Source organism: Aythya marila (assembly GCF_965140915.1).
Source record: "Aythya marila genome assembly, chromosome: 12".
Taxonomy (NCBI): Eukaryota; Metazoa; Chordata; class Aves; order Anseriformes; family Anatidae; genus Aythya; species Aythya marila.
In genome coordinates this window covers 10,228,561-10,247,142 of record NC_139053.1, presented here as the reverse complement: position 1 = coordinate 10,247,142, position 18,582 = coordinate 10,228,561, and the positions used below count along the sequence as shown (strand labels likewise).

Below are 18,582 nucleotides of genomic sequence, written 5' to 3'. Positions count from 1 at the left end.
GGCCTTTGCACCTCTTCATCAGGCATCTGACTTGGATCACAGTGTATAAATCACCTGCCCATCTCTTCCACCCTTACAGTTGTTGTTACAATTCATGTTCCCCACTTTTCCCTATTAAAAATGTATTAAAACAGCTTTGTGGTGTGAATATTGCTGCTGGTGCTTCAGTAACTGCTGTCCTGAAAAATCTGCCAAGCCTGTATTTCTGGGCACCTCTGAGCTTTGTGCCCCTGAGATTCACATGAATCTTTCTTTTTTGAGCAAGGCACCTTTGTGAAGGTGACTTTTCACGTGCCCTTCAAGCATCTCTGATGTCTACAGCACATGCGGTTTGCTAGCACGCCCGGTTTCCACCGAGCAGTTGCATTCTCTTAGTAAATGTCAAAAAGCATCAATTCCATTTCTCCAGCTCAGGCAGCAGATGTGACAGAGAGGAGGCGAGATCCGGGCGTGCCAAGGGCCGTTCAGCTTTCCTGGCCAGCTGTGCTGTCCCACTGCTCTGTCTCCTCGGTGGGCAGACCCTGGGTGGGTGCAGTGGTGGCAATCAACAGTCAGCAATGGCTGGGGTGAGGGATGTGGAGTCAGGTTTAGAAGCCCACTGGTTCTAAAGTTTGAGATGTGGCTTTCTGCAGCTCATCTGGGACAGAGTCAGGGTCTCTTGGGAATGTCTCCTGCTTTTTGCCTGTCTCCTGTTTCACTCACTGTAACCACATCCCTCCATCCCCACCCTGCAGGTGATCAAGTACACGCTGGACCCCGTCTGGAAGCCGTTCACTGTGCCTTTAGTGTCACTCTGTGATGGGGACGTGGAGAAGCTGATAAAGGTAATGGCCGCATTTTTGGCATGTGTCATGATGGGATCCATTGTTAAATGTCTAAAACCCCATGGGTTGCTTATTAAAAGAACAATAACAACAACAAAAGCAACAAAACCCCAAAAACAAAACAGAAAAAATCTCAGTTGGAGGTCTCCAAAGCAGGGGAGGAGGGAACCTTAAATGTCCCTGCAGAGGTGAGAACATTGGAGGGCTGTGGCTGTCTTGTGCCGCAGCACAGAGGAAGAGGATGCCAGCCCGTGGGCAGAGCAGAGGGACTCCGTGCCCTCGTAGCAGGGGTGTATTCACTGCGTCTGAGGCTGGCTCGTGCTCCTTCTGCTGCAGGTCATGTGTTACGACTACGACAGCGATGGGGGACATGACTTCATCGGGGAGTTTCAGACCTCAGTGGCCAGGATGTGCGAAGCCCAGGATGCCTTTCCAGTAAGTGCCATCACGTTTTATGGGCAGAACAAGGCAGCGACAGCAGAGGGGCAGCTCCTTGGGGCTGGAGGTAGATTTTATTGCTTGCACTGAGACCGTCAGCCTGTTCTGGGGTCCAGGGAGGCTCAGAGGAGTGGAGAAACCTATTTATTCTCCCACCAACACCATGAATAACTCAGGCCACTGTTGTAGCTGAGCTATCTGAGTTACAGAGCATGAAGGCAGTCTTGTCTGAAAATCTGAGATACCTGAAGCAGCATCTGTGGCTTGGGGGATGCCCTGTGATTTGGGGGGCCACAGCGAGAGGGGGTTCCTGCCTTAGCAGCACTGCACACTGTGCAGGGGAGATTTTGTCTGCTGCAGGGACAGCCTGGCCCCAGGAGGCAGGGACAGCTGCCAGGGGTTTTGTGGCAAAAAGCTGTCTCCATCTTCCCGGTGAAATGCTGGCCAGCAGCCTCTGCAGATGCCACCTGATTCAAGGCATGTCATGCAGGCTTCTGAATAGACGGTGTTTTCCACTGCAGTCGTAGCTAGGACTACAGAAATAGGAGGTCTTGGCTGGGAAGTAGGTATATGTAAAATAACGCACAGTATAATTAGAAAAGTTAATTAGTTTTCTGGGAAAAGTAACGGCTGAGACACTGAGGCACAAAGGCATGAAGTGTCCTGTCCAAGACCACACGAGCTGATGGAGCCAGAGCCCGTTTTTGAATTTGAGAGGATTTGGGAGCCGTTTTTTCACTGTACGTGCCACCTGCAGCCTAGCAATAAAATCTTTTCTCTCCATTGGACCCTGGGAGACGCTGGTCACAGCAGAGTTAAGCTCTCCTTGCTGCGTGCTTGTGCCGCCGTGCCTCTGTGCACGTGCCCGAGCGTGTGGCATGGGTGCAGCTGGGGACGTGGGGACGAGCTCCTTCTCTCTGCCTCTTCCCCTTGGGTGGCTCGGCTGTTGCTGCCTCTCTTGTGTAACTCCCAGTGCCTCCGGGGGCAGCATCTGGGCAGCGATGAAGGCTGCGTGGGGAAAGGCCAGGCGCCCTCCATCCCCGCTCCATCTGCGCCCCTGCTGACGCTGCTGTGCTGGGCTGAGCTGCCAGGGCCTCTGGCAGAGGAAGCTGCTTCCAAAGCAAGCAGCCACTGCTCATCAGCACTGGGTACCGCACTCCAGCACCCCTTCTCCCCGAGGCGGCTCCTTGTGAGCTGTCTCATCCTTTCATCTGGCCACACTGATGGGGGTAAATATGGAAACAGGAGCAGAGAGATGCTCTTGCTGCAGACAAAGCACTGCACGTTTGCAGATGGGAATAAGACGAGAGCTCGCGTCCCCTCCGCTGCCGTACCCTCCCTCTATTTCTGCCGATGGTCGCCAGGGCAGGCTGCATCAGACAGTAGCTATCACCTCTCCTGCCTCAAGGCTTTTTTGTCTTCGTAGTTTTCCCCTTGTTGTGCCTGGAAAATGCCTCTGGCTCCAAGCTGCTGTAGCCCCAGGCCAGTTGCAGGCTGTGGCTGTGTCCAGGACAGAGGGTTGGTGAGGACCTCCTTGCTGAGGACCTCCAATACTGGGATGATTCTGTGGTCAGGAGGCAGCAGCAAAATGCCTGTATTTATTGTAGGGAGTTGAATGAATTGCAGGGAGCCATGAATTCTCAGCTCTGAGATATGGAGGGAAAAATGCTGTTTGCAGTGTGCACATTGTCAGCTTCTTTCAGACCCACTCTCCAGGCTGAGGTCTCCTGCTCTACTGAATCCCCCAGGGCCTGGCCACTTCCCCTGTCAGCTGGTGCCGCTCCTACTGTAGGCTTGTCAGCAGCATTCAGTTACTTGATTTCTGCCCTAGAGGGTTTTTTTTTGTTTGTTTGTTTTGTTAATGATAGTTCTTGTTGTTTTTTTTTCTTGGGCATGCTGGTATTTGACCTATGCTGCGACATGAGATGGCTGAAATACTCAGCCAAATATGCCTTTATTTATACATGCTGCCGGAGCTGCAGTGCATCAGGCAGCTGAGTTTTGAGCCTGTTTGTAAGAGGCTCCGTCTGCTTTTCCCGACTGGCTGGAAGCTGCCCAGCAGTGCTTCTTCTCTCCCCATCCCTTGCAGTCCCATCCCTTCGCTGGTCACACATTCCCCTGCATGGTGGCAGTCCCTGGCCTGCCTGTGGTGCTGGGGTTTGGTGGTTACATCCAGGCTCCATCCATCACTGCCATGAATCTCTGTACACGCTGAGGGCAGATGGAGAAGGACAGATCCAGGGCACCTGCCCCGGTGCTGAAGACACCCGGGACCTGCTTGGAGCCTGTCTCTTCTCTGGGCCCTGGCTGCGGGAGCTGCAGGGGTTCCTCCGCGACAGGCACTGGTGGGGCAGTTGCTGTGGATGTCAGATGTTGGGGGCTCACCTACTTCTGTCCCTGTGCACACATTTTCCTTTCCTTTCCTTCCCCAAAGGCCTCCTAAGACACGCAGTGCTGGGCTTTGGGTGACAGCTCCTCTCTGCCCCTGCTGCAGGTGACTCCCACCTCTAGAGTGGCCTTTTGCTACTGTTAACCCACCCCCAGAAAGGAAAATCCCCTTCCCACAGGGATCCTGCGCCTTGGTTTTCTTTGCTAAAAAGCAGCAGCTCACTGTAGCTCATTCATGTGAGTACTTTGAAACGTACAGAGGGAAGGAGCCTGGCAGGATGTGGCCACTGCAGAAGGGCAGGTGGTTTGCAGCATCACCATCATGTAGCATTTGCGTCCACCTGGGACAGCCCAGCACTGCTTTCACACCAGCGTCCATCTCCTGTCTTACAGCTAGAACTAGAGTGCATTAACCCAAAAAAGCAAAAGAAGAAGAAGAATTACAAGAACTCTGGGATCATCATTGTCAAGTCCTGCAAGGTGAGCACAACGCTGGGATGTTTCATTCTGCTCCTTGGCAGGGACTTTATATTGCACTGAGCTCCCCCATCCCTTCTGTTTCCAGTCCTGTTGCATTTCCAAGCGTGCATCTTATAGAGCATGAACAAAAGGGCAATTTTCTTTCTACTTGGGCTTCTCTCCCCTTAGAGCACAATTTGCACCCCTGTGCTCTCTCTCTTGTGCCGGGTCAAGTCTTTTTCCTGCAATGGTGAGGATTGCTGAAACACGCTTCTTTTTGCTTTCTTTCAGATAACCAGAGATTTCTCCTTCCTAGACTATATCCTGGGAGGCTGCCAGCTGATGTTCACTGTAAGGACTTCTGCTGCTCTTTTTCCAGTAGTGGTAACAAATAGGTCATGGTCAAAACTGTGAAGGGAGGTGCTGCAGGACGTTCTGCCAAGGCAGGCGTGAAATAACGCGCACAGGAAGCTGCCCTTGAGCCAGGCGAACCACAGAGCCGAATCCTGCTGCCTTGGCTGGCTGTGGTTTCACAGCAAGGACGAGCTGCCTCGTTTCACTGTTAAGCCATGTGGCTTTGGGGTACCACGATGCTCAAGGTGCATCACGGCCTGCTGGTGCTCAGGAATATTGCTGAAAATCAGAGTCCCACAAAGTCCTCACGAGTCTTTACCAAGTTGTACCAACGTATTTCCCCATTACTGGTTTTAACTAGCATCCAGATGATCTCTTGAACGAAGTCTCCGTATTTTGAACCCTGCTCAGAGGCTTTGGGCTGTTAGTGAGACACTGTGTCATTATTTATTTTTTTTTTTGAATCCCACCCTCACTTGATCTGGAACCATGATGGTTTGTCAGGAGTAATTAAATGAGGTCATTACAACCCCAAGTGAAACCACCACAAAACAAAAGTGCTCTTGTTTTTTTTTTTTTTTTCCCCCACTAGCTTTCTAATTTCTGAAAACTTTCCTGATTCAGTATCCAGAGTGCTCTGGGCACGCACAGTAATTTCAATTTTTATTTTGTTGTCTTGTCTCAAAACATGGTGGGGAGAGGAGGAGGAGGAGGAAGAGTTGCCATAGAAACAGGAACAAGTGTGAGAGCTCTTTATGTGCCATTCTGCTGCTGTGAACCGAGGTCTCCGTGCTGAAGAGTGAATAGAAAGGGAAAATCATTAAGTTTATTGGTAGCACAGAGCTCTTGCGTAAATTAGTCTGAATGCTGAAATTGCCCCTCCCTGTTTTAAGATCTGCTGGTAACGGGGGCACTGGGTTTCTCCCCTTCCCAACGCATCTGGTTCAATCTTTGCTCTCCTGGGTGGGTTTTGACGTGTTGAGCAGTGCATGCAGTGAGGTCCTGGTACACCGGCAGGGACAAAGCTGCTGCATGCACCCTTGCCGTTTGGGAAGGCAGCTGGTGTCAGGAAGTGCCTCAGTTTCCCTCTTGCTCTCTGTTTTATTGAAAGCAGCACTTTTCATTCCTCCAGCTGCACCAGGGCAGGTGTTAGGGCAGTGAGCTGTGACTCTAACGTGCCTGCTGAAGAAGTCAGGTTTTACCAGGCTTTTTTTCATGTTCCTCTGCCTCCATCCTGCTGGGACGAGCACAGGGAGGGCAGTGGCTGCTGGGACCATTCCCAGCCCCACAAGCAGAGCAGCAGCTGCCCCAGTACCGAAGGAGATGTCTCATCTTCCCCAGCCCTGGCTTGGACCCAGCCGTCCGCGGCTGCAAGCCCAGGAGCTGAGTCTTCCCTCTCTCATTACAGATACAGAGCAAAATCCAGTGCAAATCCCCTGAGCTCAATTTAGCCACCATGGTTATTTATTTTTTTTTTCCTATTTGCTCTACAAACAAGGCAAACGCAGTTACACCGTCTGCTTGTCTCTTCCTCGCTCTTCCCTCCAAGTCATTTCAAATCTGGTGGCTCGTTACCTCACCACATTTGACCAGATTTAACTGGGTCCGAGATCTCGGATACGCATTCCTACATATGTCTTTAAATAGCATGGAGGAGGGAGAAATACGAGTGCTTTGCTGACAAAGCAGCATCTCAGCCTGCATTGCACCCAGGGGAAGCACCGTGTACAGCAGCTGCAGGGAAAGTCCCCCTCAGGGTTGCTTTGAGATCCAACAAATCCCAGGCAGCCCTGGCCACTTCGGTGTCCATGGGGCTACTTGTTCCCTGAGCTTAGTGCCCAGGAGATGGGCAATGACAGTCCCAGGCATGAGCCCCAGAAATGGTGGAGGCTTGGTCCAGGAGCAGGAGCTGCTCTGGGACACCTTGTCTGGGATGCTCGATGGTGAAAAGATCAGGTATCACAGTGGATTGCTTTGTCTACCCGGGTATTTCTTTTACAGAAGAGCTGAATTTTGTTAAACTTTCTGAAGTTTGAGGTTTGGGTCGTGATGGGGCTGTGTCTGAACCTCACACGGTCCATTTGCAGTAGAGAATCAGTAGCTGTGTGTGTAGTGGTGACCAGTAACAGAGGGTGGCTCTGTGCTTCTCTCGCACCTCAGGTTGGGATTGACTTCACAGCCTCCAACGGGAACCCGCGAGACCCCTCCTCTTTGCACTATATCAACCCCATGGGAACAAACGAATACCTGTCAGCTATCTGGGCTGTCGGGCAGATCATCCAGGACTACGACTCGTAAGCACTGTGCCCTTTGGGCTCCCCTCTTGTTTTCCATACGTTTCCCTGGTTCCCCAAAGGGAACCAGCAGCTTTTCACCTGCTTCCATGGCTTGACTTCCCACCCCCAAAGCAGGCGTAAATATTGCCTTGCTTTTGAAAAGCTCCTTTGGAGAAAATTGCCTCACACATCGAGATGCAGACGCTGTGAGGAGGAGAGCATGTAAGGACAGTTTCTCCTCTCTCCCCATCACCACTGTCGAGCATGAGGATGTTCAAGCAGCCGCGGCGCATCCTCCGCTCGGTGCGGCTGGTGACCACTCACCCGCTGTGTTAGCACAAAGGCAGATGTCCCCAGCTCGCTGACATTTGCTGCTGGCTGCTGCTTTGTCCCAGCCACATTTTTAGCCTCCAGAGCTGGCTGCACAGCGGGTGCTTTCACTGGAGCTGGCGGGATGGGGAGGCTGTTGGTTTGCAGAGGAGCGTGCCTTCAGCAAAAGCCGTGCAAGCATCCTTTGTGCACGTGTCCGCCAGTATGTTTTCTTCTTCTCTTTTCAGAGACAAAATGTTTCCTGCTCTGGGATTCGGTGCCCAGCTCCCACCGGACTGGAAGGTAACGTGCAACAGCAATCCACGTGTTTGAAACATGTTTGTCCTGAGGGCAGGAGCAGAGCCGGAGCAGCAGCAGGGTGCAGGCTGCACTCAGGCTCGCAGGGAGAGATGTGGCAGCGCAGGTGGGCAGTGAGGCAGGGATGGAGCACAGGCAGCCAGGCCCTCCTGGCACTGACGGGCAGTCAGCTGTTGATCATTTTGCTGGCAGGAGGTGCCCAGAGCCACCGCTGACCCCCTCTGTGGGGAGTTCCTTTCCTCTGACACTTTCCCAACACCTTTCTTCAGCCCCTGAGCCCACTCATCTTCTCCTTCATGTCTGCAGAGCGCTTCGCACTGCAGAGCCCTGGTACTTCATGGGGTGCTGGGTGCAGTGGGGCACACGGAGGGGTGGCTTTGGGCTGCTCCAGCTGTCCCCAGGTGTGATGTACGGCCTTGGTTTTCCCACAACGCAGCTGAGAAGCTGCTCTGGGACACAGCAGTGTTTCCCCTACCGGCTGGATCTTTTGACTGCTCTTGGTGCATGTTACTTCTGCTTATTGCTGAGAAGTCCCCAGCTCGTGGTGCAGTGCTGGGGTTGATCCAAGAGCCTTTTTTTTTTTGTCTCCTTTGCGGCAGGAGGGGAGCACTGCTCCGGGCTGGGCAGAGCAGGGCACGTACATCACAAGCAGCTGGGCAGAGGGGAGCTCTGTGCTGCCGGCCTTTGGGGCTGGGGATGTTTTCCCCCTCAGGCCTGCTCAACACCTCCTGCTCCTGCATCCCACATCTTCCCCAGAGAGAAGGACCATTGCGGGGGTCATTTTTAATCCATGCAGAGGCCCCACAGCACCGGTCCAGCACCGCTCATCACAGCCACCAGCACGGTGGCTCCCACCCGACCGCCACCTTTCTTCGCACCCTCGGCTGGCTGTGACTGCAGGGCAGATCCCAGCAGCTCTCGTGTTTTCACCATCTCAACCCAGGCTCTCGGATCTCCCAGCAGCCCAAAGCCCTGCAACTCAAGCGGGAGCTGTTACTGGTTGCCACTCACGAGAGGCCATCCTTCCCTGCACAAACTGGAGCTGATTCATCCCCCTCGGCCGTGAAATGCCTCTGGTCTGTCATTTCACCAGTTTCTGCGGGAAAATCTTGGTGAGCAGCTTCCAAGGAACAACAGTTGTCATCTGTCAACTGGGGATTTATTGTTTGTGGGGAGAAATGGAAATGGAAAACGCAGACGGGCTGGAAGGAGCCTGGCAACCTAGGCTGCAGTGTGCAGGGGGAATGGGTCGGTCATCTCACCGAGCGTCCTGCTGGGTGGAAACTGCGCTGCTGGGCTGCAGCCCTGGGCATGAGCAGGGCCTGGGGCATTAGGTGAAGCTGTAAGGCAGGAAGAAGGACCCTGAGCAAGGCAGGGAGAGCAGGCCTGTGCCCCACAGGGACTTCTGGTTGCTGCCTGTGAGCCCGTGAGCCTAGAAATTGTCTGTCCCATCAGGAACCCGTCTCACGTTCGCAGTGGAGGCTGTCGGCACTGGGGCCAGGCAAAACCACCCCAGCAACCTGGCTCAGGGACAACATTTACCTGCCTTGTGTTGGGGACAGCCTCCCCAGTGCCCGTCCCTCCAGTCCCTGGCTCATTCAGCCTCTGGGCCCCACGTGCCTCCCCTCTTGGCCCTGCTCCGTCCCCACTGCCTTGTCTGGGGTGCGTGCCCCAGGGGTAAACTCACACATTTGGGGATTTTGGCAGATGAGGCTCATGGGGTACCATCAAAGCCCAAATTGCTGCTCTTGTTGAAACACAAGATTGGTGTTCGGCAAGCACTCGGTGGGAGCTCTGCAGCTGATCCCCCGGGGTCGCAGCACCTTGTCCTGGCAGCGGGTGCAACTCGGCCGTGCTGACCGACGGGCGCTGTACACAACAGGCGAGGGTAAAAATGGGGAAGATCATTAGAGATAAGAGTCGTATAAATCGCGCTTTGTTCTCGTTGCGCTCTTGTTGCCATGGCACTGCCAAATGCTTTCAAAGAACCGGTCGGAGTGAGATATTTTGCACACAAAAGTCTCGTTGGAAATGTCAAAGAACATCTTGCAATGTAACAGCTCTGTAAAGAGCCTCGAGCAATTTCCCAGTAGGAAGCAGGAGAAGGAAGCAGATGGGTTTTGGTTGCTGTGGGATGAGGCAAAGGCAAGGAGGCCCTGGAGGGGCTGATGCTTAAAATCAGAGCCCCACCGGCTGCCCTGTTCTCCTCCTGCCTGGGCTTGGGCACATCCGCGGTTCCTGGTGAGAAAAGATGGAGCAGAAGAGGGCACAGCTGGGCTGCAGGTGCACATCTCACCCTTTGGAGCTGCTGCAAAGAGTTTCTTCCTGTTGGGAAAGGTCCCCCTGTTGTTGGTGACCTGTGGGCTCTGTATGTGTTTAATTGTGATCCGCAGGAACTGGTCTACGAAGTATTGAGCTGAATAGGGAATGAGGTTTTTTGGGGGGGGGGGGGGGGTTGTTGTTTTCAAGCCGTCTTGTTGAATTTTCTAGCAGAGATATATATAATCTGTAACAACTCCAGAGGAGGTTTGGAAACATTTCTGCCGTGCAGGGAGTCTGCTCTGTAGATAATGCAGCAAAAAGTGAGGAAAGCAGCTCCAAACCATTTCGCTGGTGCTTAAAAGAAAGAGAAAACCCTCTCTTTCAGTTGCAAAACATGGAAATATTTTTTGCTTACCTGGTCTATAAATACCTATATGACAGAATTTTGAACGTCTTCTAAAAAAAAGATAGTGGGCCCTTTATAACTGAAAATCCACAAATCTGAAGTAGGACATATTGCCCAAAATTAAGGCTTCCACCAGAAATGGTGTGTGAAAAACAAGTCATGCATTTGAGAACATGTCTCTAGCACTCGAGTTACTTATTGGCATGAATGGGAGCGTTGCTGGTTCTGCTCAACAGGCATGGAGATACCCAAGCAGGCTGTTAACATTGGCTGGTACAGCAGCTCATCAGCTTTGCAGCACAGAAGAGTTTTAGTCTGACCTACTTTTGTTTGTTTGTTGTTTCCCACCCCGTGGTGCCTTGCAAAAATAGTTTCTGCTGCTTTCAACACAATGCCCAGTATAATTGGAAAGTCTGAATCAGATGCGTGCTGCTTTCCAGTCTCGGGAGGACTTGGGCTTCACACAGTGCTGTAGAGGACATTCATTCTGCCAGCGTTATGAGTACGCATGTCCTAAAGCAATCCCCTGGCTGAGAACCTCAACAAACCACCACCCTTGTGAGAGGAAGAAAATAATCCTTGTTTTGTAACTCCAGCACGAACAGAGTGAGAGCTTTTTGTTTGGGAGTCCTTGAGCCAGCAGGCTGAAATCCCAAATCATGCCTTCAACGTCCAGAGGTGCTGAAAGAAGGAGCTGCGTGTCCTCGGTGCTGCTGAGAGTCCATTCACTCCTTAATGTGCCTGAAATGCAGGTGGTAGCAGCGTGAGGAGTGCCTAAACCCCCTGATCCGATGATTCTTCCCCAAGCAAACAGCTGACCCACACCAACCCCGGCAAGGTTTCTGCTGGAGCTCAGGAGTACTGAGCCTCTTTTGCACCTCAGTCACTGAACCACGCTTGTCTTTGGTGGCAGCGATGGGTTCAGAGTGACCATTCCCCATTTTTTTTTGTGGTTTCTGTCTGCAGGCTCTTTCCATGGAGGGCTCCATGATTTCCAGTCAGTGCTGCTGTTTGGTTCCTCTGGCTGGGCTGATGCACCAAGCCAGGGTGTGCTGGGCTATCTGCTGTCACCAGTGTCCCGCAGGACCTCCTCCTAAGAGCATCTCCCTCAGCTTGGGAGGAGGTGATGGAAAACCTGGAGGCTCTCGCACCTGCATTAGACAAAGGATGGTTTCATGGTCGATGAAAACCAACCCAGTCTGTGCTGGGCCTTGCTGTGTTCATGTCACCTCTCCCGTGTGTTCCTGTCACCTCTCCTGTGCTGCCTTTCACCCCTGTGACAACCCAGGTCATGAAGCTGGGCATCTGCTGGCTTTGTCACTGCAGCTGATGTGCCAGCTCAGGTCTTCAAGCCAGCTTGCTCTGCGGCTGCCTGAGTGCTGGGGTGGGCACAGGGAAAGAGGCAGGAGGTTCTGCTGGCAGGGCTGGCACCTGCACAGGATGAGGGACAGGGCGCTGGCAGCACCTGAAAGGTGCCAATCCTGCATTCAGAGGCCAAACGAGCAGTTTGTAGGGCTCTTCCTTCAGTGCAGGGCAAAAGGTCCTCCCTCCCACTCTGCCGTGTCACTTGCCAGGAGGTGGAGAGCCAGGTTGCTGCCAGAACTGGGGTTGCCTGTGATGTTAATTGAGATTTTATAACATGCAATAGCATGAAGTCATTTTTCCTAGTGAACGGTGAGCAGCCAGCGGGGAAGCCAAGCGGAGAAACCTGCTGTCACAGCTGTAAAGGAACTGGTGTGATAATCTGAGGTGGATCCACGATGGGGTGTGGAGGCTCACAGGAACCAGTCCGTCCTCAGATATTACTCAGTCCTGACCACGTTCATCTGCTCTGCTCCTGGTTGTGTTGCAAAGGGCTGGGAAGCATTGCTGGCCCCTCGGGATGAACTACCACGTCTGCAGCACTTGTGTGACTGCTGCGTTGGCTAAACTGGCAGAGAGCATCCTGTTCTGTGCTCATCACCGTGTTAATTCAGGTCTTTTCTTCTCCACAGGTATCCCACGAGTTTGCCATTAACTTCAATCCCACCAACCCGTTCTGTTCAGGTGAGCACCTGCCAGCCCTTTACGTGCCTTCAGCGTCTTCTGCCTTTCCTCTGCATTTCTCTGGTAACATGTCTCAGGAGTTTTTCGAGGTCTGTTCAGAGACAGCCTTTTACAGCAGAGCAAGTAATAAGGGTGCACTCAACAGAAAGCAGAGAAAATTTGGGGGTGTGTAGGAGGTCCCAGGGTAAAATGCAACTGGATTCAGACAGCGTAAAAATACGCCTTCGTTCTGCTGTCTGATGTGTCCTACCAGCCGTCTGCTCCTACAGCAAGCCCGTGAGAAACACAGGGGCTGTTTAGCAGATGGGGAATTCGGACTTAACGCTTCTGTATCTCATTTAGCAACTGCAAGCTGAGCGTAGTCATTGTGAAATTGTTGCTCAGATCATAAATGGTAAGGGCTACCATGAACTGCGAAAGCTGTCCGGGTTGACCTCTGCTTCACCCCAGCAAAACTGGAGCTCAGTCAGCTTCCAGACTCATTCACTAGTCACTAGGTTATGAAGGCTTGTTATGAGCAGCTGCTTATCTGCTGTATTTGCTTCATTAAATCGCTCTCCAGTAGCTGTGAGGCTTTCTGTTTGACCTGATTTATTACAGGGTGTAGAGGCCACAGTCATGCAGCTCTGACAGTGACGATTCCTTCCCAAATAATTGATTATCAGCTCATTAATCGCAGGATTGCTCATTTGTTTAGTTACACACAGATGCACCTTTTCAGGAGATTATTTTCTGGGGAAACTGAGGCCAGGAAGGGAGGAGTGATGTGGCCAGACACCACCCAGCTGTCCACACGACGGGCAGGCAACCTGCTAGCATGCAGGCAGTTGTGGAGTCAGGGCTGAAAGGGTGTGGGAACAATGCATAAACCATGCATCAGCACTCGGTCTGGTGTCATAGCACAGCACCTGAAAATGGGCTGGTGCCATGGTAGGACAGCAGAAGAGTCTCTGATGACTTGCAGGTCTGAGTGGTGCTTTCCAAACACAGCTTGGGTGCTCTGAGGGTGGTTCTGGGGCATTTCGGCTTCTGCACTACCTCCTCTGCCCTGTGTCTGCCTGCTTTTGGTTATGCTCAGAGACCCCAAGTTGCTTTTTGCTCCTCCTTTTTGCCTGATTTTGAGTTTTTTTGCAGAAACAAGGCCTCTCTTATAAGAGAAGGTCTGAGGATCTGCTACTGCAAAGCTCTGCTTTTAGAACATTTGAGGAGAGAGAGATGAAACTTGATGAGCTGGATGAGTTTTGGGGAAAAAATATTTCTAAGTTCAACCCCCACAGTCCTACTAGCCTGGCGCGCTTGGAGTGTGGTATTGGGCTTGTGGCTGGCCTGGACTGTTGCGTGTTGTGACGTCTGGCTTCTCTGTTTTCCCTGCAGGCGTGGAGGGCATTGTCCAAGCATACTCGGCCTGCCTGCCACACATCCGCTTCTACGGACCCACCAACTTCTCCCCCATCGTCAACCACGTGGCCCGGTTTGCAGCTCAGGCAACCCAGCAGGAGGCTGCGTCTGTAAGTCCATAAATCCGGCTTTTCTCACGCTGCCGCGTTGCGTGGCCGCCTTGGGCTGGCATTTCCAAGCCAGTCCTTGGGTTCGGTGTCCCGAGCGGTGCCAGGTGGCTGAAGTGCCAGGTGGAGAGGACCCAGCAGAGGATTTAACCCACCCAGACCCCGTGGCCAGCAGCACTGCTCTGTGCTCTCTGCTGTTCTGCTGCTGTCACGGCGGTGCCCAGGCCAGGCACTGCTCTCACCTTTGGGACTGCGGGGTGGCTGGCCCCGTGGTGTGTTCCTGTCCCCTGCTTTCACGTCAGGAGAGTTGAGGCTGCAGGAAAGCCACAAGGCTGTGGGAGAGGTGGTGCAGAGCCGGGCTCAGCCCTGGCAATTTGTAGGAGAAAGTGCCTTGCTCAGGTTTAACAACTCCAACGTGTTGCCAGGTGGGAGGAACAGCCATGAGGGTGGCGGGTTGTGTCTGCTTGAGCATCTCCTGGCTGCTGTGGTGTCACAGCTGATCTTCCTTCCCCAGCGACATGACAAGTTCGGCAGACAAAGCTGGCTTGCGAGACCAGACTATTTAGGGGAGCCGGGATGAAAGCTGCCTGCGAACAATTGTGGGAAGAGCTCCCCACCCCTCGTGGCTGACATGCATCTGCTGTTTCTTTGCCCCATGCTGGTGAATGGAAAGGACTTGAAGGAAAGTTAAAACTAACCCTGTCTGTGAAGCCCAGCCGTGGGCTCTCAGCTGGCTGTTGTCACTTCAGACAGACAATGTCGAGTTGTTGCAGATGCTTCTTAGGAAAAAAAAACAATGCAAAAAGTCTTTAACAGTCAACAGAACTGCAGCTGTAGAAAATCAGAAATTACTGGGGAGAGAATTGAGACAAGGGAGGGAAATGCCATGAGGTGGGCAGCCCTCGGATTGATACAAATGTCCTGAGCTCAGTGTGAAATGTTGGTCCCCTTGTCTCAGAAAGGATCCGGGAGCCCTGGAAATGGTAGCAAGAGAGGTGGCCAGAACATTCAGAGGCGTGGAGCAGCTCCCATGTGAGAAGTGGCAAGGCTGGGACCTTGGCGCAGGTTCCAAAATCGGGCTTTTGTGTGGTGTGGCACTGACAGGACTGTCATGGGGACCACGGGGGGATTAGGTTGGTGATGGGTGGTGCTGACGTAGTGCAGATGGGAAACGAGAGCAACCGGGCTGAGGTTCAGAGAGTGTCCTCAAACCTTTGGCTTATGTTGCTTCAACACGAGCAATCGGCGGGAGGAAGATCCTCTTGGATAAAACACCTCCCCCTGCTCTGTGAGGAGATCTGGGGAGATCTGGTGGTGCACACCCAGGATGGCAAACCAAGGAGAGCACCAGCCCCAGGGTTTCCTCTCTGGGAGGAAACACAGCACGACCAGGCCACAGACGGCTTGCCCGAGCCGTGCCATGCCATAGGGCGTTATCTTTATTCTGCAGCCAAATCCCAGCCTTGTCCTGGGAGGAGACCTTTGTGCTTTTCCCACTTGGATGACGTTGGGTGGCTCGCTTTTATCGCTGCTTGTCACAGCAGTTGGAAAAACCGTGGGCTCCGAGCCAGGGCTGGGGTTCCCGCGCGGCCACTCCAGCCGCTCGTTGGGCCTTGAAGTTGCAGTTAATTAGCCCAGCAGACTGCTCGCATCCATATGTCAAAAATATGCTCGTTAGCACAGGGGCCCCCTCCTACCAGGCTGCGAGGCGGCAGCAGCGCGGTGTTAGGAGGCAGAGGCTGCAGCGGGGTTGTGGTTTGGAGACCTCCTCCTGGGGGCTCTGGCCTGCCACTGGTGGCTGAGGAGCCTTCCTGAGGGCATGGGGAGCTGGGTTTCGCTCAGAGCCAGCTCAGCTGGGGCATCGTCCTGTGTGCAGACAGAGCTGGCTGGGGTTGAAAGCTTTCCTGAACGCAGCCTCTCCGAGAGGGCTCATTCTTCTGCCTTGCCTTCTGTGTTGTTGCTCTTCCCAGCTCCAGACACAAGGCATTGCTACCCTATTGTCTCTTTTTTTTTGTTTGCTTTCTTCATTAAAGGAAGCCACTTCCTGCTGCTGCTGTTTTGAGGGGGTGCTCTTGCTGCCCACCGCCCCCTCCCTCATCCTAACACCTCCTTTTCCATCTGCCCCCCTTTGAGACCTCCTCCCAGGAAGGCCGTGGGCTGCCAGTCCCCACGTCCATGCCCGGCACTTGCGGTGGGAAGGTCCAAATTGGGTTGAATTCAGTACACATCCAGGTGGCTCCTCAGCATTCATTTTCTCTGCTTGTGTCAGTGGGGGAGGGAGAAGCCCACAGGCCTCGCAGCGAGCCGAGGCACTAATCATATGCAAATTGCACCCCTCTGCTGGCACTAATAGTTTAATCAAGGGAGATTTTAAATAATGTGCACCAAAGTAACAGCTCCGTCAGAGGCTGGAGACGGCTCTTTTTTGGAAGCACAAAGCGTGATTGATCAGGGACCTTGCTCCCCCGGGGGCCTTCTCCTCATCCAGCTGGTCTCAGCTGTGTGCAGCAGCACCACCCTCGGTGGTGCCAGCAGCAGCCCCATGGCGTGGGGACAATGGGGACAGCAGCCCCGCAAAGACCTCCCGTGGGCTGGTGAGCCGCCACGAGGTTGTCTTCTGCGTGGTGGCCAGGCAGGAGGCACAGTGAGTGGGCCCTCACCGGGATCTGCACGCTTTGTCCTCCTGCTCTCACCTAATGTGGCCTTTCTGGACAGGCTGATTTTGTGCTCCCTAGCGGGTTATTCTGATATTGTCATAATTCATCTGGAGTGCGTCCAGACGATGCTCTAGCACAGTGCCTGCTGGGGCCTTGCTTGTGAAGATGCTCCCCAGCCAGCTCGCTCTGCTGCAGAACCTCCGGGCTTTTAAGATGATCCCCAGCATCATCTCCTTGGCCTCTGAAATATGCAGTGAGAAACATTTGGTGAGCTCTGTTCCCTCTTTTCCTGCATACTTTCTAGTGTGCTTTTCTCTGATCCTGTTATGGATTTCACACACACACACAAAAAAAAAAAGAATCAGAGAGAGAGCTTTCTTGTTTTATTCTTTGACCATGCTCAGAGGCCAAATTTGCACTGATTTACTCAGACAAAAAAGCAGGAGGAGGAAGGATGGAATAAGCTGGATTTTTGCCCATTATCAGTGTCTGTCTTTTAAATTTTACTTTCTCCCATTCAGGTTCACAAACAGGGTCAGGCCCAGCTGCTTGTCCTGCTTCCAGTGGCGACCAGTGCTGGCCAGGAGTATGAGAAAATGCTGGCATTTAATACCCAAAAAAATGCGTTGATGCTAGTTCTGGAATCCAGATACTTCATTCCTGTATAAATCTTCCCCTAGAAAACATTTCATTTTTCCCCCAGCTGAATTTTTGCCCTGTTTCAGATCCCTGCTTCCCAGGACATGTCCAGTGTCCAGCTGGCACCCCCAGCCTGTGATGCTGGGGGCAGGGAGCTGGTCCTGCTGCTGTGGCACACACAAATCAGAAGCAATGCCACAAACCCACCCTCATTTGTGCTTGGAGCATCGTGCTTGCTGTAGCACAAGAGAGCGTTGAGGGAAGAAAGCACTTAGGGAAAATTTCGGGAGGCAAGATGTGGGCTGGAGAAAAAAACAAGAAAATGGGCTTTGGACTGTGTTTCTTCTGCTTTTCTAGGACGTCGTCACTGGTGGTTTTCAGAGGAAATGGAAAGAATGAGGAGAGGAACAAAGAGCTTTAATGCTCCTAAGTGCTTGTTTTTCCTCATTTCTCCACCACACGCAAGATGTGTAATGTGCCAAAATTGAACCATTACTTTCCCCTGAGGGGGAGGAGATGGAGGAGCCTTCTCAGGGGTCCGCGTGCTGCAGATTTGCTGTGCTGTGTCCAGCAGGACTGTCCATCCGTCCATCTGCTCCCCCAGCTCTGCAGGGCACAGCAGCAAGCTGGGCATGGGCTGAGTGGGGAGGAAGACACTGCATCTGCCAGCCGGACTTGTGTCAGGACTTGTGACACCGAAGCTCTGCAAAAGTTGGAGCTTTTTCCATCGCTAAGTAGAGTAAATGAGTCAGTGAGACCTCCAGCAGGCGGTTCAATTAGATTATGGATGCTTAGATCACATTAGGTGAGATTCAGTGGTCTGTACCAGCAGGCGCTGCAGGGAGCCCTCCCTCCTCCACGCCAGGTCCTTGCTGCGGCCACCTCCCAGTGGAGCACACGCAGGCAGTGCTGCCACACGTCTTTCTATGGGAGGGGTGCTTTGTTGTGTGGATTTTGTCCTTCAAAATCTGAAGGAAATGGGATCACCTGAGATTTCTAGGTGCTGCTAGAAGGGGGCAACACCCGCAGCGAGTGCTCCCAAATCCCTCGGGTCGATGCGTTCCCCTGACGCGGGCTGCCTGCAACCCCGCTGAGCTCTGACCCTCTGCTCCCCTCTCCGCAGCAATACTTCATCCTCCTCATCATCACGGACGGGGTCATCAGCGACATGGACGAGACGCGCCACGCCGTGGTGCAGGCTTCCAAGCTGCCCATGTCCATCATCATCGTCGGGGTGGGCAACGCCGACTTTGCTGCCATGGAGTTCCTGGACGGGGACAGCCGGGTGCTGCGCTCCCACACGGGCGAGGAGGCCGTGCGCGACATCGTCCAGTTCGTGCCCTTCCGGGATTTCCGCAATGTGAGTCCGTGCCCCTGCCCTGTGCCGTCCCCACCGCGGTGTGCTGCTGGCAGGAGGCCGTGGGAGCCCCGTGCAGATGAGGGAATGCGGGCAGAAGCCTGGTCTCACATTTCGGGGGGTGTCTTTGGTCAGCCTGAGGTAGTGAGAGATGTCCCATGGCAGGGAGGGGCGGACAGGGTGATCTTTAAGGGTCCCTTCCAAGCTGAACTGTTGTGTGGTTCTCACCTTGGAAGTGAGGCAACCCCAGCAGATGCTGAAAGGTTTGGGAGCCATTCAAGGGGCAGCCGGAGGCAAAAGGGTGAGCACTTGGCACGCTCCCACTGGGCTCTGCCATCTCCCAA

At 53.3% G+C, this 18,582-nt stretch overlaps 1 protein-coding gene across 2 annotated transcripts in view; it reads left to right on the top strand.

The window, feature by feature from the left end:
• The window catches only part of CPNE2 (copine 2), a 55,427-nt gene that overhangs the window by 32,940 nt on the left and 3,905 nt on the right, over window positions 1-18,582 (top strand). For both annotated transcript variants that reach the window (XM_082770018.1, XM_082770019.1), the window contains 9 exons: window positions 735-824; window positions 1,161-1,259; window positions 4,044-4,130; window positions 4,401-4,460; window positions 6,624-6,757; window positions 7,297-7,351; window positions 12,029-12,080; window positions 13,455-13,588; window positions 18,005-18,241. In XM_082770018.1, coding sequence (XP_082626144.1) covers window positions 735-824; window positions 1,161-1,259; window positions 4,044-4,130; window positions 4,401-4,460; window positions 6,624-6,757; window positions 7,297-7,351; window positions 12,029-12,080; window positions 13,455-13,588; window positions 18,005-18,241 — 948 coding nt within the window. The remainder of the gene's footprint in view (window positions 1-734; window positions 825-1,160; window positions 1,260-4,043; window positions 4,131-4,400; window positions 4,461-6,623; window positions 6,758-7,296; window positions 7,352-12,028; window positions 12,081-13,454; window positions 13,589-18,004; window positions 18,242-18,582) is intronic.